The sequence below is a fragment of the Pantherophis guttatus genome, chromosome 1, assembly GCF_059756535.1.
Source record: "Pantherophis guttatus breed Tessera chromosome 1, ASM5975653v1, whole genome shotgun sequence".
NCBI lineage: Eukaryota > Metazoa > Chordata > Lepidosauria > Squamata > Colubridae > Pantherophis > Pantherophis guttatus.
The window spans coordinates 171,285,169-171,308,076 of NC_142063.1; the positions used below are offsets into that span (position 1 = coordinate 171,285,169).

General features: G+C 35.8%; 1 protein-coding gene across 3 annotated transcripts in view; it reads left to right on the forward strand.

The window, feature by feature from the left end:
• The window catches only part of PARD3B (par-3 family cell polarity regulator beta), a 568,533-nt gene that overhangs the window by 212,634 nt on the left and 332,991 nt on the right, over window positions 1-22,908 (forward strand). For all 3 annotated transcript variants that reach the window (XM_060688120.2, XM_060688124.2, XM_034431407.3), the window contains exon 11: window positions 8,459-8,644. In XM_060688120.2, coding sequence (XP_060544103.2) covers window positions 8,459-8,644 — 186 coding nt within the window. The remainder of the gene's footprint in view (window positions 1-8,458; window positions 8,645-22,908) is intronic.

The following is a 22,908-nucleotide window of genomic DNA, read 5'->3' on the forward strand; positions in this document are numbered from 1 at the left end:
TGCATGCTTTTGTAGTCTAGCATGATTATATTGCATTAGTGCTTTCTGAAAACACTTTTATTTTATATTACTTTAGTCAGAATGTATTTATATACATTGCATTGGTATCGTATTACTTACTTCAGTTTACTTTTGTGCCTCTTCTGATATATATTTATTTGCGGTCAGCAGTATGAAATGTTAAAAGAAAAGTAGATGCGGTAGAATGGAGAATGACAATATAACCCATTGTGTTCCAAGTGTTTGGGACATGCCATGTTAGTTACCAAATAAAACAATAATAAAATATTCACTACACATAAGTGAATATTAAATATTCTTCATGGTTTCTGTGATTCATGTATATGGTTCCCTATGTGCTTAGTAGTTATATTTGTAACTTTTAAAATAAAACTCGATGTTGTCAACCAGTATCCCATATGGCATTTAAAAAGTTACTTCTAATTGATTCCATTTCCAAAGATCTAAATCCCTTCATAGAAGTAAGTCATTTTGCAGTCATGAGCTTCCTGGTAATGGATCCTCATCTGTTTTAGGCTTGAACATCTGATTATTGTTGGATTTTAGAAGTAGACAAATCTTACCTGAAAATTTCAATTTCTCCAACAAGCAATGCAAATGGTACATTTTTAGATATTAAAATGCAACAACATGTTGTTTGATGCTGCAGTTTCTGTCTCAATTGTGGTGTTCCTGGCCGTTCTGAAAATTGATAAGGACTCTTGACTAAGCTATTATCCATGGAAGTGCAAATCTGTAGTAGTGCTTGATGAGAAGGTCAAAAAGATGAGAAGATCAGTGTGAGTGGCCTCAGAAAAGATGGAGATTTATTAGATTAAGAAATGGAGGCAATGCAATAGGAGTTTACAGAGAAAGCAACTTTACAGAAGAGAATCTAAAAGCAGGCCTAATAAACCATTGACAGAAGCAAATAATATTCTGCACCTCCTGAACTTAAAATAATTCTCAGGCTGCAGATTGAATAGCCTCTGAGCCTTCAGAACTGAGAAAGAGGCACTGTGGAACAGGGGAAGGATGAACACAGCTGTATGCTGCACGAAGACAAAGAGAGGATTTATGATAGTTACTAACTCAGTGCTATGAAGAATCGAAACAAATGTGCCATGATCAAGCCCATGACCTTCTGTTTTCTGTCATTACTTTTAAACCAATTAAAAAATGATTGCCACCATTAAACAATGTGATCATGTGATATGCTTTATGATCATATGTCTAAGCCACAGAAATTCCAGTCCTAATTATACTATTGTTAACTGAGGATTACCTGTATTCTACTTTATTTTGTGTTGGCCAAACTACACCTTGAGCATTCTCTCTATTTCTGGTACAATATCACACTGGGGTGGGGTGGGGATACAGCATTCTTCAGTTAACCTAATGGATCTTAAATGGAAGGCCATCTAGCCCTGGTCTGTCTCCCTGAACAGAACAGAACAGAGCACAATACAATATAATAAATTCAAGTTGCAAGAAGGCATCAGTTGACTAGATGTTACAATAAACCAAAGAAGTAGGATTCACTTCATTGGATGTGTTGAAATAAAGATTAGACAGTCACCTAATGATACTTTAATATGGATTCTGTAATCTGTGGGTTTTGGACTTTATAGCTTAAATAGTTTCTTCCAACTCTGTGATTGTAAGTCAATTTTCAGAAATCTTATCTCCTCCCTTTTTAGACTCTTCAATTTATCAGAGCATCCCTAGACACTTTGAGGAGGGGATGCCGCTTTCCTCCCACACAACCTATTTGATTGACTATCCTGGCTTGTTTACCAGAAAAAATGATATTATCAGACTGCTTTCTACGTCAACTGCATTTTTTGAGAACTTAGTTCTAAAGAACATCCCTCTTCAAACAGGTGCCTTCTCAAACTAGTACCACCTATGCCGGATCTGGAAGTGAGATATAAGATGGAAAATACATCCAGAATAGCGTAGTTAAGGACAAAGTAGAACACAGTGGATTGTTCTTGTGTCAAGAGAAGACTGCTATAAAACCCTTTGCTTTGCTGATGAGAACTTGTCTGTGTCGCTTTTCACTCACTATTCCTGTTGACTAAATCATGAAAATTGCATCTACCCTCATTTGGGGTCCTCAGTGCTCCAACAAAAAGGCTGTAAAGCTATACTAGTTGTGTACCAATCACAGAATAGAACCTTTCAAATCTTTTTATCTTTCTACATTTGTTGAGTTATTACTATTTCCTTTGAATTATTCCTGAAAATGAATGGAAATAAAAAAGAATGGGACAAAGTCACTGCCACTACATTAAAAGAGGAAATAATGTGGAGAAGACGCATCATTCTGGAGCAGAACAGATGAAGTATGAGATCTTATGCCTTAGGCAAGACTTATTTCTCTAATACTGCATTTAGCAACTAACATGGGATTAACTGAAATAAATACAGTCCACACTTTATGCAGCCTACAGTAATCCTTTTCCAGATATATGCCAAACTATCACTTGATAGTCCTGAAGAAGTTGAGCCATGAGTAATTACCCTGCAGGACAAAGATAAGAGAGTAAATGTTGGGATTAAGTTCAGGCAAGTAGATCTATTTGGGGTTCAGGATGCAAGAGTAATAAGTTGCAAGGCAGTAGAAGAGCTTATCTCAAATAGTGAACTTTATACTGGAAGCTGTGCCTATTAATAATATGCCCATTCTAAAACATATCCTAAAAAGAAACCTTTGGATTTCTTACAAATACAGCACCTCTTTGCTATTCATTAAAGCAGCCTCTCTTTTTTTCCCAGAAAACCTTTTGAAAAACAATTTTGGCCATTTTAAGGAGCTGATCAATTAAAGTCAATGAGACTTCTTTTTTTCAGGCTCACGTGAAAGCCTGAAAAAAGAGATGCTGCTTTAATGAATAGCAGAAGGTATCTCTGCCCATGCTAGGCCTAACATACTTCTTCAAATTACTGTCAAAGAACTGGCGTTCATGAAACTTGATTTGGTTGCAAAGTTGCCAGTTGTAGTGAGCTACTCTGAAATAGGTTTTTCTCTTCTCAGTGAACCCTTCAGCACCTCTGTAGCTTTTAATAAGCTTAATTATTATACTGGGAAGCCTAAATGAGCCTCTTAGGTAAACGTTTTTCACATTTCTTAAGAGGTCCCTAAGGGGGCGTGCATAAGTGCACCAGGGTGCCTACTGTCCCTGTCCTACTGTTCCCATTTATATGTACTCATTTTATGTGTTTATGGCTATGTTTTGCTTATTTATATCCTTTTATTTGTGCCAAATTTTCTTCATGTGTCCATGTCTATGTCTATACTGTTACTTGTTTCCTTGTACTTGTTGACAAATAAAATAAAGTAACTAACTAAGTAACTAACTGTCCCAAGGATTTGGCTCATTAGTTGTAAAAAGTCTGGCCTAAAACATATTCCTCCTCTGAGGAGTTTTGAGGCTGTACCTTTTACAATCTTTCATTCAATATGATCCAGTGGTGAAATTCAGCCAGTTCTATCTGGCTCCGGCGAACCAGTAGTGCTGGCAGGGGGAGGCTCCGCCCACCTGCCCGGACGTCATCACGTCCTGTTTTTGACCCTCTGCGCATGCTCAGAAGGCTCTGCACATGCATGGAGGAGGCGTGCGCATTCACATTTGTGAACCGGTAGTGAAGGTAAGTGGATTTCACCCCGATATGATCCATAAATGAACTATTATATGTTGGTATATGAATTTAGTATTAATCATGTGACAAAAAATATGAGTAGATGCTCTCATAAGTTATTTGATGGGCAGATCATTTCCAGACTCTCTTCTAAAGAAATAAGTAACTCTGAAATGTTACGGACAACAAACTTAGTATTAGTGGAGAGCTATCAGCAATCTAGTGTTTGAAAATGATTCAGTATATTTATATTTGTCACTTCACTCCAGCACATTTAACAACTATTTCACCAGAGCTAGTATTCTGAATAATCTGTTCATAACTAAAAGATTGGTTCAAAGAGCTAATCTGACAAATAATTCTGTTTTAATAAACTAATAAACCTTAGTAGAAGTATGAAACACCAGAGCACACAAAACTGCATGTTTTATTATTGAATTTTTTTTGGAATTTAATTATATAGCTGCATTGTAGGAGCAAAGTTGTATTTGAAGTTGTTTTTAGCATCCTTTTCTAAATTGTACTTTTTAACTTTTAAAGAAAAGTATTATTTGGGAAGAAGCCAGCAATGGCTTCTATTACTTATGGCCAGTTTTTATATGTATGAAATAAATATTAGAATGCTCATATTGAATAGTTAATGATAGATTAATGTGCAAAATTTATGATGAAAAGTATAAAGAATATAAATAGTTATACAAAATATTGTTATAGAATGGAATTACAAAATATTATTATAGAATAGCATTACAATATATTAATTTAACTGTGGTATTGCCATTATTTTTACTGCACTAGTGGAAATGGGAAAAAAATTAGCAGTTTAGTGCAAGTTAACAAAATTAACAGATGCACATATCTAAATAAAATACAATATAGAAATAAACTGCTATGTCAAAGTGTTTCTTAAGAAACCTGCGTAGTTTGCTTGTTAGAAACTATGGGGTATTTATAGTATGATGCAAGATCTTCATTGTCAGTATTCTAAGTTATAATGTCATAGATCTCTCTATAATTCTTAAGGGTTTTTTAAGAGGGTATGTGACCACTTCTTTATTTTGGAATAATATTGTCTATCTTAGTATATTAAAAGTTGGACATACCGTGAAAGCATGATAATTACAACTCTGTGTTGATGGGGATTCACCTGAGAACAAATAAAGGAAAGTAAAAGTACACTCTACTTCTATGTGGCTTAGAAATTCACGATCTCCATAGTCATCATGGCTTCAGTTGGTTTGTGAATGGAAGATGAAGGACATTGGGCATAGACATTTTTTATGATCAAATCATTTCCTGATACGGATCAGCTCCTGGCTTCTGGTGACCTCCATAAGTGTTAGTGGCGATTAAGATGGTTTCTCTTGTCTCATGGATTCTAATGGATTCTGACAACCAGAATCCTAGGCATTTTTCAAGCACCTTGGCAGGCAATTATGCTGAACCTCTGATTATGTTCTTGTTCTCAAAGGCAAGATGTAATATTTGAGCAACTTGTTTGCAAATCCTGGGAACTTTGGCCTTACCGGGGAGTTCCAGGAAATGAAGTTATAGAAGAAGCACCTGGAGTGCTAGGGAAAGAAGACTAGGATTGAACTTGACTGAACATGGGTAGAGTGAGCCAATCATATCAATAAGGGCAGATGTAGGCAGTAAGGAATATGACCTTAATGAAGATATGCAGGATCCATTGCCTAGGCAAAAGGGGCTGAAGCATTCTTTAATTCTAAATGAGTTAACATTGGGAAGTGGCTCAGGTGGATGATTTTCTAACTCATTGAACAATAAGAAAGAGGAGATACAGAACAGCTATGCAAAATTCCGTTGTTATAACAATATCAATAAAAATAATTTTATCCTATCTGTGGAGTTGATTTCCTAGTCTGAAGTGTCTAATTGGATGGATAACAGACAGATACGTGCAATGAATGTTTGTGTTGCTGCAGAGAGACTTCCCCTTCAGGATCTTTTTGTGCTGGTTGGAGGGGGGCAGAAATTCCGACTCGGGGTCTGCTTCAGCCTCCTGATACAGGGCTTTCGATGAAGGATGGAGGGAAGTGCCGTTGGTGGCAAAAAGCCAAAGGGGGACTGCATCATGGCCTGGAACTGGCTGACCATCTCAGCTTGCTGAGTCTCCAGGCACCACTACCTAGCCTTGCACTCCCTCAGGTCTTCCCTCAGCTTGGAAAGCCTATGCTTGTAATCCTCAATGAGGTGCTTCTGCTGAGCCTCCTTCTCGGTCAGATCCAATTTGAATTGAGCCAGCTGTTTTGCCAACTCGTGGTGGCTGCTTAGCTCCAACAACTGCTTCCTGTTGGGGCCTGAGGAGCCCAGGCCAGCAGGTGAGGAGTGGCTGGGAGGGGAGTGGCGAGTAGAGGCCGTCGAGGCACCCCTCGACGTGAGTGACATTGAGTTGGCCACGTCCACTCAGTCACATGACCATCTAGCCCCCCCCTCCTACTCAGCCAGTCTTTAGGCAGATCATATTAGTGGTCCATGGGATTTAAAATTATGAATTTAGTGGTTCCTGAGGTCCGAAAAGTTGGTGACCCCTGTTGTAAAGCACTTGGTGCAAACATGTCACTAAAAATTCACTTCTTACACTCGCATTTAGACTATTTCCTTTTGAACTGTGGGGAAGTGAATGATGAGCATGGGGAGAGATTCCACCAGGATATCACAGGCATGGAGAAAAGATACCGAGGGAAATGGAGTCTGTCTATGCTTGCCGATTACTGCTGGAATCTCCCCAGGGATGATCCTACTGCAGTTCACAACAGAAAAGCCAAAAAGCGCAATTTAGATACCAAATGAAGATGGAATCTTGTCATTTAATCTGAAGTTAGAGCTTGTCAGTTTTTCATGTAAAAAGCATGAAAATGTTACATGAAAAACCAATACATGAATGGAAAGTTATGTTATTGCTGTCAATAAAAAGATAAATTTATAATGATTGGTGTGGCACCATTCTCATTGTTCTATCATATTTTGAAGAAAAGCTGTGGAGCATAATCACACATCCCTGTCGTAATTTTGAATTATTTTGATGCAGTTTTGACCTGAAGCTGTGTCTTGGAAACTGGAGCCAATTAATATTCAGGACTTAATTTTCCTTTATTAGTGACCCAATTCTGGTAAAATTAAGCTACTTTCATTTCTGAGGCTTTCTCCTTGTAGACCAGTGTAATTTGGAAAGGAGAGAAAGTGCTGAATATTACAGTTTATATTTAATTCACACAAAATTTGGAATGATTTCCATAAAATTCTTCAGATAGTCAAGGAGGAAGGGATCAACAAAGCAATTATTATGAGGCATTCATAATAATTCTTTCTCTAATTCACTTATTTTCACTTGATAATCATTGTTGTGGTTTATGACAGGACAGCTCACAGCTGACATTGTGAGGCTTATACTATCAGCAGATCTATTTTATACTAGACAGTCATTGTTTTTTATTAAAATAATTTCAAGCTTTCATATGGTACAATATATTAGTGCATTTCAGTTTACACCTTATTTTCTAAAATACTAATTATACAATTCTGCCTTTAAATGTTTAAAATGTACATAGTGTACATGATCTTTCATTTTTGAGACTAGCTTTGGATATAGAAAAAAAGTAGAGATAGGCTGTTAGATTATATAACAGCATATTATTAATATCAACATCAAATCATTTTTGTTTTCCAATTAAACAGAATGCATTCATTAAATAAATGAAATATTTGTTCTTGTTACATACGAATTGACGTTTATAGTTCAGTAGAGCCTGACTTTTTCTCTTTCTTTGAAATAACATGCTTTTCAAATTGAAGACTTGTGTTTATTTTTGTTTTTCACAGGAACAAAAATAAACAGTTTTAATTTGTAATATTGGTGGATGTATTATTGCTCACTGATATGAGTGGCATTTCCATAAAGGAAGTTCTAAGAAAGTGAAATCCTATAAATATTACTTTTATAGATTGAGTTTCTTACCGGATTCTTGATTGTAGGAATCATAAAGTGAGTGTAAGAAATTTGAAAAAGTAGCAATAAAAATGGCTGTGAAATACATCATATGCAATAAAGCTTGTCAATAAAAGAAAGGGAGAAAGATTTGCAGTGTCCCTACTGTCTTCCTTCTGCCTGAAATTTTTGGGCATAAAAAATAGAATGTACTGTTTATTAACATGTTAATTAAATAGAAAACTGCATAAAATAGTGTATGTTGTAGGTGGAGACTCATGTTAATCTAGGGTAGTAAGCATAAACTTTCACTGTTAGTTGGGGAAAATGCTAACACATCTAAAATAATCAATTGCCCTATAATAGTAAATATCAATAATGTGATGATCAACATATTTAAAATATTTAACCATTATAATGAATTGACATGCTGTGCATGCTATAAATGATATGAAACAGTTGATGGCTCTAATTCATCTCATCACCAGAATTCTCTGCTGTTCTTGTATGGCATCGTAGTTCTTTCCCCTGCTAATGCTATCACTCTTGTTAATGACTCAGAGAATACATGACTGCATTCAATGATTCCTTCAGGGCTGTATGATAAAAAGTTAGTTTGCCTCTGTATCACTTTTTACTTCTAAAATGCAAAAATTTGAAATTTATTGAAATAAATATTGTTTGACCTACCTTTCCAGACAGACTTTTCATTCTGCTTCCCAATTAAAATGTAGTTAAAATTAAAAACATTCTCTGTCTCTTGAGGTATTCCTCTCCATTCTTAATCTTGTATGATCAGAGGAAAAAAAGTACTTACTTGCTATTTTTAGTCAACATGTTTTGCTTTCTCTGTTCATCCAACAGAAAGGAGAACCATGTTGCAACATTTTTTCATTCGAGGCAACAGAGCAATTGACTTTTGAAATTCCTTTGAACGATTCGGGTTCAGCTGGACTTGGTGTGAGCTTAAAAGGCAACAAATCTCGAGAGACAGGAGCAGATCTTGGAATTTTCATCAAATCTATCATCCATGGTGGTGCTGCATATAAGGTATTTTATTTATATTACTTTCATCTTGAATATGGTGAAATTCCATTTAGTTCGGTATGATCTGTAATTATTTTGATATTGGCTCTTGGGAACATCAGATAGGAATTTTCCATATTACCCCAAAATACCTTGTTTTGGATATATTTTGAACATGAAACTAAAATAAACTGAGATTGTTATATCATTTTTGTTTAGTTTAATTTATCAAATACTTTTACTAACATTATCTTTTACTAACATTAGTTTACCTTAGCTTACCTTAGCTAAGGTAACCTAATATTACCTTAGTAAGAAATATACATAAATGTATATATCCTATTTCATATACCTTTCTATTATATAGTATTAACAACTACATTTGTTATTTTGATGCTAAATGAAGTTATTTCAATCTTTTTGAATCTTAAAATATTTTTTGCTCTTTTTGGAAAGGATGAATAAGTAATATTTTTTATAGGGATGAGATAAATTATTGTTTTACGTTTCAGTGAAAGGTATTTATATATTGTGGAATGCACCTTAGCAAATAGCAATATTGGAAAATGTTTGCACTTATAGAGTAGGTTCCTTGAGTTTTCATGTTTTAATTAAAAGATTCACACATGACAAACTTGTCTTAAATATCAAGTCACTAGGGCACTTGCATGAAAATATGCAACACAGATGGAGCCATAAATCAGCACAAAAGAAATCAAGAGTCTCATTTCTAAGTTTTAAAAGAAGTAATTTATCGAGTCCATGAATTCAAAAAGTATATATTCTGTCGGCACAGAAAATTAAAATAGCTTGATTATATTTAAATAAATAAACCGTACTGTGGAATTAATTATATTAAAGGCAACATTAAAGACAAAAATGTAGAAAGTGAGAGGAGGAAGAGGAGGAGGCAGCAATGATGAAGATCTGGATTTTTTTTTTATCATGTTGTAGTGCTGTTACAAGAGACGGGGTGGCTCAGTGGCTAAGATGCTGAGCTTGTTGATCGAAAGGTTGGCAGTTCAGCGGTTTGAATCCCTTGTGCCGCGTAATGGGGTGAGCTCCCATTACTTGTCCCAGCTTCTGCCAACCTAGCAGTTCGAAAGCACGTAAAAAATGCAAGTAGAAAAATAGGGACCACCTTTGGTGGCAAGATAACAGCGTTCCATGCGCCTTTGGCATTTAGTCATGCCGGCCACATGACCACGGAGACTTCTTCGGACAACGCTAGTTCTTCAGCTTTGAAATGGAGATGAGCACCATCCCCTAGAGTCAGGAACGACTAGCACATATGTGCAAGGGGAACCTTTACCTTTACCTTACTACAGAGATCCCAAAAGATTAATTAACCCCAATCAACCTTCCATCATTTCTCAGACACATTGATACCCAGACATTTAGTGACCCCATTTTGACCCTCAGCCATTTATTGATTTCTTAGATATAACTCTTGGGTGTCAATATTGACCACTTTTAGGAACCCTGCATTCCACTATAATACCCCAGGTGCCCTCCTGGTTGTTGTCCAAATATATACTGCAGGTATGTAGTTATGCATGTAGTACTGTTACAAAGCTATACTATTGGCTATATTATTTGTTTATTTATGAATGGAGAATGAATGGATCTAAATACCTGAAAATTTACAAATTCTATCTTACTGATTTAATAGTATAAATGTGATTTTTAAAACGTTTTCAGTTCCTGAAGATTTTATTTCCCTTAAAAACAGTTGTTTCAAAAATGCATGTTTCTTTACTTTTGAGGAAAGATAATTTCCAATATAATCTATGCATTGTAGGATATCTATGAAGTAATATTAAATAAATGGTAAGTGTCCAGTACTTGTTTAGATTTATCTCACTTTCCTCAAGTTAATCATCCATATTTTTGTATTTAAACATTTATTTGCAACCATAGGTTTTAGCAAAATACTGTACATATAAAATTATAGCAATCATATCCGTTCAATACATCCCCATAGTATTAACATCACTGTTTGTCAAGGTGTGCTTTTGTGTCTTTCTTGCAAACAATCCAAACAATTTTTTTGTTACATGTTTATGCCTTCAATATAAAATAGATTTTTTTTTCTTCTAAACTAAATTGATTCAATTGGGTTAACAAGGGTGTGATGAATCTAGTTCTGGGTTCTTGTTAAAGTTTGCAGTGTAATCTTCCATCTATAAATTACTACATAAACGTGTGTATTTGGTAATCCTTTATATCTCCCATCCATATAAGCTGTTTGAAAGTGAAGTTCTTTAAAGGGAACAGGGGAACAACATTCTCAGGGAATCTGATGTACGAGACTGTAAATATTATGACATTCCTTATCTTTCTTTAAAAAGTTGCTGCCACTTATTTAACTTACATATCTGCTCTCTATCTTGGATAAAATCTTTAAAAAATAAGTGGTATCTCAATAATATATAATACTTTATGTCACTCAGACGTTCCTGATCTAACAAGAATTGTGTGAGTAGAACAGATTCATCCATCTATTCTCAATACATTTTTCGTGAAGGCATTATTTTTTTCAGATTAAGTATGATAACTTAATAGGCATGATAACTAGTTTCCTATAATATAAAACTATTGCTTTCTTTACCCTTATATTTATTGATGGAAGGGATTTAATCTCAATATTGTTGCAGATATGATCTTCCAAATTTAACCTGGACCACTTCTAATTCTTCTAGTTTATTGAAATCCCAAATTGGAGCCCCATATATATCAATTGTAATATTGTTTTACCTCCAAAAGATCCTATGCCAACTGTCCTCTTTTTGAGTAGAAGATGGAGCAAATGGTTTTCATTGATCTCATAACCATTGTTCTTGTTCATGTGGTATGAATCATCCATATCATGTATATGCACATAAATGTATAATCATATTCGTGTTCTTAAACTTTGACATTTGTTTATGAATATTTGACATGGAGTTTTTATTTTTGAATTACCTGATAATAAATAAACAGAACAGAACTGAGAAGAAAATTATGCATTTAACCACTGGAATTTAAATTGTTCCCATTAGTGCTTCTTAATATTATGAAATAATTTATTTTAACCCCAAATTAAAATTGTAACGTGGATGTTGTACTATTAAATTTAGACTTGTAGATCATTTCGTTTCTTGTTTAAATGTTTCAAAACTAGTATCTTTGGTGTGGTGTAATAATCTAAGTCTATTCTCAGCCACATTATCCTGTGACTGGTTATTGACAAATTTGGTTCTATCATGATTAGGAACATAGTTTTTCCAAGAATATTGGAATTAGATATTTTTATATACCACACAAAGCTTTTTAGTACATCAACTCTATTTCTTACTCATATACACTTTAATATATCAATTCTTTTATCCATGGAAATATATAGTTTATTTTTAAAGATAAACTTTAAAAAATAAAAGCAAAGTTTTGGACAGAAACTTGCTTTTCCATTTGCTAAAAACCTTTTCATTCCATTATTCTCCTCTTTGTTTTCACAAGCAACAAGCACTATGTTGTTTGAATTTAATATATCTGATCTCTCTTACTCTGATAAATAGCTCAAGGAACTTTCCCCCAAACCAAACGTATTGAAGAATATGGTGTTTGAGAAGATTAAGCTGGGACTTCTATGTGTGTAGAGTTCAGGGTACAACTAGTCATCTAAATGCTTCACAATATCAATTTTAAAGAGGCTTGGTATGGTCACCAATGCATTTCATGTTTTTCACTGCTACTGTTTGAATGCAATTTTTTTTCTTTTTATTTTGTTGGTTTTAATAAATTACATTAATTGAAATCATTTTTACAGATAATTTATAAAAGAGAAGAGAATTTGAATGTGAAGCTACCCTGATACATGGTTTTTCAAAATGTCTTGGGATAGTATCCAAAAAAGAGGTTAATGCTATATTTGCAGGAAAAGAAATACTGTTCTTACTTATATGGGGCTCCCCTTGAGGAGCACCCGGAGCACCCGGAGGCTCCAACTGGTCCAGAATGCGGCCGCGCGGGTGGTGATGGGAGCGATGTGGCGCTCCCATGTGACCCCCCTCCTGTGCGAGCTGCATTGGCTTCCAGTGGTCTTCCGGGTGCGCTTCAAGGTTTTGGTTACCACCTTTAGAGCGCTCCATGGCTTAGGACCAGGGTACTTATGAGACCGCCTTCTGCCACCAGTAGCCTCTCACTGACCAGTTCGCTCCCATAGAGAGGGGCTCCTCAGGGTGCTGTCGGCCAAACAATGTCGACTGGCGGCCCCCAGGGGGAGAGCCTTCTCTGTGGGGGCACCTGCCATCTGGAACGAGCTCCCCCCGGAGATACGGAGGATCCAAGACTTACGCATCTTCCGCTGCGCCCTAAAAACGTTTTTATTCCAACAGGCTGGTCTGGCCTAACACTCCCTTTTAAATTGGGTTTTAAATGTTTTTTAGATAAATTGGATGTCTTAATTTGTTTTTTGAGCCTAAATTATTTAATCTGTTTTTAATAGTTTTTAACTTTTGTATGTCTTTGTATTTTATTTTGGCTGTTCACCGCCCTGAGTCCTTCGGGAGTAGGGCGGTATAGAAATATGATAAAATAATAATAATAAAAAATAATAAAGAAAAATTGATGTTTTGTAAAATGACTGCTCTTGCAGTTGCTGGAAGTAACTTATTCATTGTGAAGAATAAGAATACCTCTTATAATAATGGAAAGCTCAAAACAGTGGATATGTATTGAATTTATTGAAGCTATGGATTTTAGAGATGAACACTTTAAAACTTGTAGCTTACTTTGTTAAATTGATTTCCTTCATGTCATAAATAGGCCTACTTTTGTTAAATTGATTTCCTTTATGTCATGTCATCACTTATTTTTGGTGCCTCCAGAGTCTTCAGATTCCTTAATTTGGAGAGATGATGTATGAAAGTAGTTATGAGGATTTGCATTGGTTTATATGCACTTGCTACTGATGCCTTTATGGGTATCAATAGTCCATAAAGATGCAGCAGAAGCTACAGTATTTAACAAGCAACATACTAAGAGTGCCTTTGCAAAATCTGGTATCATTTTTTCAATATGTATCAGATATTAAATACATGGATTTGATTATACTTGAAAAAAAATCTGGCAGCTGCAAGATCTGCAAGATCTCACTGCTTTAGTCAGAATGATGAAAGCAATATTTTAGTGTCATATTGCAAGCTCCTCCCCAATGGGGCATGTGTGAGATTTTGTGACAAATGTAGAAAACGAGTGAGGCTTTCATCACACTGCTGCTTTCATCAATCTGAACCTTCCATTGCCTCCCTTGTGAGTGCAACTGCCTGACAGCAAGTACAGATTATATACTAACAGATGTATTTAATCTGGAAAGACAGCCTTGAGACTGATTATGAGCAACCACAGACACAAGGACTGCAGTATGTTTTATTCTCCTTTTCTTTCTGTTTCTTTTTTTGGTAACATCCTACATATTGAATTGTTCATTATTTGAAAGTTTGGAAGCTCTTTTCTTTTAACATTAAGCTGGAATGGTATTAAACTTGTCTCAGATGATAGACTAGATTGAACAAACCTCTTTCAGAATTTTTCAGAATGAAGACTTCTTCAAGTTTGTTCAGGAGTAATTTTTTTTCAACAGTTTCAGATTCATGTTTTGCAGTAAAAAATAGTAGAATCCATGAAAGGTCTTGCATAATTGTAAGCGCTAGTGGTTGAAAGGCCTGATCTAGTAAGCTATCAGCTTCAGAAGTCAGCAGTCAATCAATCAAGCAGTTCTCCTGGACTTGCTACCCCTGCTCGAGGAGCAGGTGACTGTCATGGCCAGGAAAGCTTTGCACAGCTATGAGTTATGCACTGGGTTACGCCCATTTCTGGACCAATGTGCCCTTTCTCACAGTCACCCACACTCTGATCACCTCCCATCTGGAGGTTTGTAATGTGTTTGCAATGGAACTGCCTTTGAAGAGTAGTTGGAAGCTTCAGTTGGTTCAAAATGGTAAGTTTTATTAGTTTCCGACGGTTGTATCTGGACTAAACTCTAAACTACCCCTGTTGCATCCAAATATCAAACAAAACATCATTTACTTCTATTTTCTGAAATCTGCCTACATTTGTAAAGTTCTTTGTCTGCCTTTCTGCTAGGCACAAAAGAACAGGACCACACTTGAAATTCCAGTTAAATTGATTTATTACTACTCATGTGTATGCATAAGAATCTACTCTGGTGATAGATAAGGATCAATGGGATTCATGAGGGTTAGACTTAGTCAGTGGTGGGATTCAAGTAATTTAACAATAGGTTCTCTGCCCTAATGATTTCTTCCAACAACCAATTTGCCAAACCGCTCAGAAAGCTAACAACCAGTTCTCCCGAAGTAATGCGAACTGGCTGAATCCCACCACTGGACTTAGTCCATTTGTGACTATGTAGAGACTCTAGGCTGTTATCTTTTATGACTCCACCCTCAGATTCTGCCACATCTTCACTTAACACTTTCTTTATAATTAACTGCAATACTAAGCATCACTAAATCACTTGTAGATTGAGCCAGTGCATTTGCTCAGTCTGAAACAGGACACTAATGAAAAAGAGCTTTATTATTTGTCAATTCCTAAACATATTGAGAATATAATTGCCTTGTATTTTATATCTGTAAAAAAAAACTCCAAATCATACAATATTCTCTTGCAGTTGAAACCCTTGAGCATTGATTTAAGCCAATCTTGACTAGAAGGTTTGTGTGCTGACAGTTCTCTTCATCCATTGATCAAAATCTAAAAAGATTAGAGGCAGGCTAATGTGACCCCTATTTTCAAAAAGACAAAAAGAAAATATGACTTACACTAATGATAGGCCTTTGAGTTTACTGAGTACCTCAAGCAATTGTATGCTAGAAGATTCACTGTTACAGGAATTGGACATGACTAGTCTAGTGAAGAGAAGGACCAGAAGAGACATGATAGCAGTGTTCCAATACTTGAGGGGCTGCCACAGAGAGGAAGGGGTCAAGATATTCTCCAAGGCACCTGAAGGCCAGACAAGGAATAATGGATGGAAACCGATCAAGGAGAGATTTAACCTAGAAATAAGAAGAAATTATCTGACAGTGAGAACAATCAACTAATGGAACAGCTTGCCTTCAAGGAGCTTCATCACTGAAAGCTTTCAAAAAGAGACTGGATTGCCATCTGTCAGAAATGATGTAGGGTCTCCTGCTTTGGCTTGGGGTTGGACTAAATGACCTACAAGATCCCTTCCAACTCTGTTATTCTGTTATACTACATATGGCTCAGACATTCATACTCCAAAACCAGTAAGCTGGCAGGATTTAGGGTTGAATAAGTGATAATTGATCACTCTGTCAATATATCATTAAAAACAGCTCATTTTTTGGGTTGCCTATCAATTTTATAAAGTAGTGCTGCCTAATCCACTGGATATATAGTCTAAATTTTCAAAATTGCATGTTGAAGTTCAAAAATGTATTGATGTGTAATTCCTGTTGAAATCAATAGAAGTAGAAGTACAATATAAAATACTGTCTATAAAATTGAACTTTAGATTTTAAAGCTTTTGTATTATGATTGCTAATTGGACAATTGGGGTTTCTGTTTTATATTTTGCTAGGTATTTTATTGTGTTATTGTTGTACAGTATGTTTACCAGAGGGATTAATGTTAAGCAATAGTACTAGTAGTTTATTGAATTGATACATTCCTGTTACCTTATCAATAAAATAAAATAAGATAAAATACAGTACACAGTCTAGTTCCAAAATAAAATAGGAGGAAATAGAATGATGAAATACGTATGTGGCAATACAAGGAGTCAGTAATCAGAGAAATGAATCTCCCTTACAGGGTACCCCAAATATTAAGAAATAAATAGAGCAGAATATGATCTCATAGTTGCATCCTAATGACTACACATAGAGAAGAATTTCCTGGCTTCCCTTTATTACTGAACATTCATGTTGCATCAGAAACTAATACTAAATAGAGGAAACCATTGCTGTCCCTTCTTCCATTAACCATTGTGGGATGGAACCAATATCCCCCAGGGATGTTGGAGGGAATAGGAACATGCACCATCTTATTGTTGCCATTATTTTGATGATCCATTTCTGAATCAGAACCAACATCCTTAAGAACTAATTCACCTAAGAATAAGAGTAAAGTTGAGAACCAGTTTTCCCAGGCCAATGATAGTAGTTACATACTACAATGAAGTCTTAGCTTCTAAACCACCATGTGCATACCAAACAGTCTATTAATTAATGGGAGGGGAGGAAGACAATACAAATCAATTTAAACCATAGTAGATATAAGAAGGAAAGTGGATGTAGATTGGATGTGAGCAGTCAATTGTTTTATGAGCTGTGGTGGTGCAGTAGTTAGAATCAGTGGTGGGTTTCAAATTTTTTTTACTACCGGTTTTGTAGGTGTGGCTTGGTGGGCGTGGCATGCCTTGGTGGGCGTGGCAGGGGAAGGATACTGTAAAATCTCCATTCCCTCCCCACTCCAGGGGAAGGATACTGCAAAATCTCCATTCCCTCCCCACTCCAGGCGAAGGTTACTGCAAAATCCCCATTTCCTCCTGATCAGTTGGGACTCAGAAGGCAGAGAATAGATGGGTCGGGGCCAGTCAGAGGTGGTATTTACCGGTTCTCTGAACTACTCAAAATTTCCGCTACCGGTTCTCTAGAACTGGTCAGAACCTGCTGAAACCCACCTCTGGTTAGAATGCAGTACTGCAGGCTATTCTACTGACTGCCAGCAATTTGATTCTCATCAGCTCAAGATTGACTCAGCCTTCCATCCTTTTGAGGTTGGTAAAATGAGAACCCAAATTGTTGGGGACAATATGCTGTAAAGTGCTTAGAGAGGGCTGTAAAGCACTGTGAAGTGGTATATAAGTCTAAGTGCTTTTGTTATTGCTGTTGATTTCATTTTTGTTTGCAGTAAAAATTCTTATCTACATGAATCATATCTGTAGGATCTCTCCCATACTCTCTTTCTCTCCCATACTTCTTTAATACAAAGAAGGTTGAGAGAGCCAGACTATGGCCTTGATGTCCTTATAATAGACTAATTTGCATTGATTGTTCTTCCCTCCAGTGAAGCTAGCAAAACAATTGTCTATCAACTCCTGACATCACGGATAACAGACTGTAGGTTTTGTGTAACAGATAGAAACAAACAACTGCTGGAACAGATACAATCAAACGACTGTTGAAATCTCCCCTCTGAGAAAGGAGATAATCAGAAGGCAGAAATAATTACATCTGATCAACTCTTAAATTCAGAGAAATTAATAGGAGGCCAAGCAAGAACTGATAACATGTTAGAAAATCAATCCTTTTTGCCACAAATCCATCAAATGATGAAATCAATAGATGACTCAATTTTTCAGTTTGCACATTATTAAGCATATACCCCAGGATCCTTCAACCTGTTTCCAGCATTATTAAAAGTATTAATGATCCATGGAAGAAGAAACCAAAGAAACCAATATAAGGTACAAAAGGAGGAATAAAAGTTTCTATTATAACGCCCAATGCCAAATTCTTTATTGGTGAAGGCCACTCAAGGAAAATTGCAATGTTGAATTAGTAATACAGGCTAGATACCATGGGCAAATGAACCTCTACCATGACAGCTCTCCTCTTCAGAATTTCCAACCACCTGGTGCCCTTGGCAAGCTATCAACTGTTTCTGTGGAAGAAGAATTCCCCGTTTTCATTATTTTCCAACAGATAAGGAAGAGTTAACCTTGATATTCAAGCAGAAGCTATCTGTTTCTCAGAACAACAGATAAATTTTGCCAGCTATGTAGCTGACTGTATTGCAAATTCAGTAGGAAGGAAAATAACCTTTGAGACAAAATACCTGGCTGTGGTAAGGCCTATTCTCAGCAGTCCCTAACTGTACTGAGGACTATACTTTTGATGGAGAGAATCTTTCCAAGTCATTTCTAGATCACTTCCTAGTGGCACTTTAACTCTCAAATTTTCCACTTTGAAAATTTTTTTAGTATTTAATTTCTTAGTTACCACTCTCATGCTGAACTGAAATGCTCTGTAAAAATAGGCTCAGGGGCAGAATTTAGAAAAGAACAGGTAATCAAAATTCCAAGCTAAAAATTCATTATACATATATAATGTGAAGTGAGTATATTGGAAATAAACTACTTCTAGATGTGACTGTCGAAAGTGTTCAAGATAATTAACATCATTTCAGAAGCTAATTTAGCTCCACTGTCCCAATGTGTTTGTCAATACATGGTTGACATGCAAACATTGTAACTTATTTGAATGTATCTGAAAATATCTTGTGGAATGTTGAATGTGACTGATTAGTAGAAATATAATAAGTTTCCAAGATTTATAGATGTTTGTAATATATCAAGGGGGCAATGTTTTGATGCATGATGGTTGGGTCAATCTACTGTATCTCTTTCCAAAACATGTTTTAGTAGTTTAATATGGTTGTTAGATGATATCATTAGTTACCTCATTAATAAAGTAAAATAAAATAAAATGTTCCTTAATTTTCTAATCTATTTGTTCTTACTTTTCATTTTCTCCTTCTCCTTTCATTGAAGCTGTTATAATAGTAATGTACCAAACCCAGTACCTCCTTAGGTACTGGGTTTGGTACATTACTATTATAACAGCTTCAATGACTGTTTATTAAAATAGATAGACAGACAGACTTGGCAGCAATGTAACATGAATATATTGAATGCCTTACGGGGATATTAGAATTGAAAATACACATTTTATGGACTGCTAAGACATATGAGAGATGTAAGCAACTCTGACAAGTGCTTATAGAAAACTCTTAATGAATGCATGATTGAATCAAATTCATTGTAAGCAGGCTAATGGTTTTTCAATGCTACTTCCTCATCTGTGAGACCTTTTGAACTGTAGACCCTTTTAATCCATATTAGGTTTTTTCAAATTTATGTCATCATTGTGAATAATTTGAGTTGCAATGTCTCTAAGAGTTTTAAAAAATAAAATAATGATTGATATATCAATTGCTATTCTGCTATGTATTTCAGACCTAGAGCTATAATCCTCTAGATTTTAAATACGTAGTCACATAAAGGTAATTTTTTACAACCTAAAATAATTTCAAAAATTAACTCCTATTAGTTTGTCTTTTTTCATGTTATTTCTCTTTATTCTATGAGTTAAGTGCTTTTTGCCCAGCAAATAAAAACTGAGCATTGTGGTGGTACATACCTCATGCCAACATTAATATGCACATTTGGTTAATGCTGTCTGATGGCTTAATTAACATTTCAGATTCTCTTAAAAATGTAAGAATAAATGATGGCATAGTTCATTTTAAAAGGCAACATAAAGGATACTAAAGATAGAAAAATTGTGTACTGGCATCTTTTTACTTATCACATGTTTATGTTATTAAGACAATGAGTGCCTTGGATATGGATGACACTATGACCATTTCAGGGTAGGACTTTTTAAATAATACACACAAGCTTTGTCCCTTTATATGATGACATTAAGAATTGGGATATGGTGTTTAAAGTCTTATGCAATTATATGTGTTGCCAGTTCCTGCAATCTTTTTTGTGGAGGAAAGATTGCAGGATAGGTTTCTCGATCAGAAACAAATGTCTGTTGTGTTTACTCAGTTCCCACTCTGGGCAACCTAGAATACTGTGGGATTTTTTAAATTTATAATTAAAAAACCAATGTTCTAATTAAATCAGTACAAAGAGGTAACATTTAAACAAACAAAGCAAAAGGCAGATGTTCCTAACCTGTCCTCTTTGTAGATAATTTCAAAGCTTGGGACAGCCACACATAATGACCCAACAAATATGCTTCTGGCTGTGAGAGGATTCTGAAAAGACATTTTCTAAAGAATTGAAAGTCCAGGAAAACACTTTAAGGAGAGCACAGTCTTGGAAATAGTCTGGTCCTAAGTGATGTCAGTGTTTATACATAATGACTAGTACTTTGAATTGTTCCTGGAAACAGATCAGAATAATCTCTTCTCTACACCACCTGTAGAGGCCCTAAGCAATAATCTGGCTACAGGATTCTGTAGTTTCCAAACAAATTTCAAAGGCAGAACATTTTACTGAATGTTCCAAACAGAGCATAATTAAGGCTCAGATCATTGTATTTAATTCTGACATCTCCAGTAGCGCACATACATAACAAATCTAGGAGTACATTGAATCTTCAGATGTGAGACTTCAAAGAAAGTATGATTTCACCTCAAATTTCATTCCCTGAGCATATTTTTAGACTGACCAGGGAGATTTGTCTGGATTGCACTTCAGTTTAATTGCCTTTATCCAATTCATGGCAAACAATATATTGATTTAGAGTTTAAATAGTTTGTTTAGATATCTTTTCTGTGTAATAACAACACCAACTCTAAAATTCTGGACCAGTGATTGTCAGATAATTTATGTTAGATTCCACCAAATACTCTATAAGAGCCGCTGTGGCGCAGTGGTTAGAGTGCAGTACTGCAGGCTACTTCTGCTGATCACTAGCTGCCAGCAGTTTGGCAGATCGAATCTCACCAGGCTCAAGGTTGACTCAGCCTTCCATCCTTCCAAGGTCGGTAAAATGAGGACCCAGATTGTTGGGGGTAATATGCTGACTGTAAACTGCTTAGAGAGGGCTGTAAAGCACTGTGAAGTGATATATAAATCTAAGTGCTATTGCTATAAAAAAATCTTGTCCTACCATGACAAAAAAAAAATAGGCATATTTTCCAAGAGGACATGTTTATGTTTACAAAAAAAATTATTACGCTCAAAAAGTATGATTTTATATATAGTAATGCTTTCGCCTTGTATACATATATAGAAGTGAAGTCACAACAAGCTCTACTGAGTTTATTTCTGACCAGACTTGTACTTGGATGGTGGCTTTTATTGTATTTGCTAAGAAAATAATTGGGCATACTTTTGCTTTAATAGTCTGAAAAAGATGGAGGAAAAAGCCTAAGGCCATAATAGAATGAAGGGCCACTAAGTCTTACTGGTGCCAAATGATTGCCAATAAATGCCAGTAGACTTGTGAGTTTGAAAAGGAAGCTAACTCTGGATGCATTAAGGTGCTGCCTATTTCTATTTCCTTCCTCTTCCTCTTCTTCCTCAATCTGATGTTGGCCTATAGCTTCCTTGATAGACTGAACAGGAGTTGGAATAACTAGCTTACTGAAGCCACCTACCGTCTTTGGCTTCTAACACATGGAAAACTCAAGAAGAGGCAATTTATGCATTGGCAATGTATGTAAAAGAAGTAAAGAAGTAAAGAAATAAATGTATGTAAAAGAAGGATTCAATGAGGGGGCTGATGTAGCAGAACCTCCAGGCCTGAAAGAGTCATGATGTGAGAACAGAAAGCCTGGAAGGGAACCGGATACACTGACAGCTCTGAGCTACATGCACTACTGGGGAAGCTCTATAAGCTGATTTTGAATTACTTCTTGAAAGCTTCTGCATATCACTAGTCTTAGACCAGAGTTCTCCAACTTTTCTGTCTTTGTGGACTGGTGGGGAGGGGAGAGGGGATGGTTCCACGTGAGTGGTGGGCAAATGCGCACATACAGCTCTATTTGTGCGAACGGCAACCACGAACTCCTGCTGCTTGCACAAATAAAGCCCAAACGCATTTGTCCACTGCTCATGCAAGTGGGAATGTGCACGTGCACACTCACCTACCAGTTCCACGGCCTGGTTCTGAACGGGCTCAAGGCCCAGTAACGGGCCATGGCCTGGGCGTTAGGGACACCTGTCTTAGACTACTGAGAGAAAAACCTGGACATATTGTTCATGTATGCTTGGGCCTTTGATTTTTAGTGTTGTTGGCTATAGATTTTTATTTTGTTTTAGAAAGGTTTGGAGAATTGTAATAAGAAGAACACTGTTGATTTTTTAAATTTACTAGAAGGAAACTTAAATTGTATTTTGCTATATCTTGATTATAGCAATGAGATATTCATTGTTTTGATATTTTCAGCAAGCTGCAACAAAATGCTTTGAGCAAATACAAGACTGCTGCTATCTTTAAATTCTTTATTAAACCAAGCTAGAGAGTCATTAATAAATATTACATTTCTGCTCATTTTCCTTGCCATTCAGATCAAATCAATCTTTTTATGGTCAAAGATCAGCATAAATGGAGGGTAGGGTACAAGGAATTTTAAAGCACAAAAAATATAAAATGAAAATTAAATAAGTTAAAAAATATAAAAACAAGTACCCATTGTTTTAAAACTGGATTCTGATATTATCCATCACA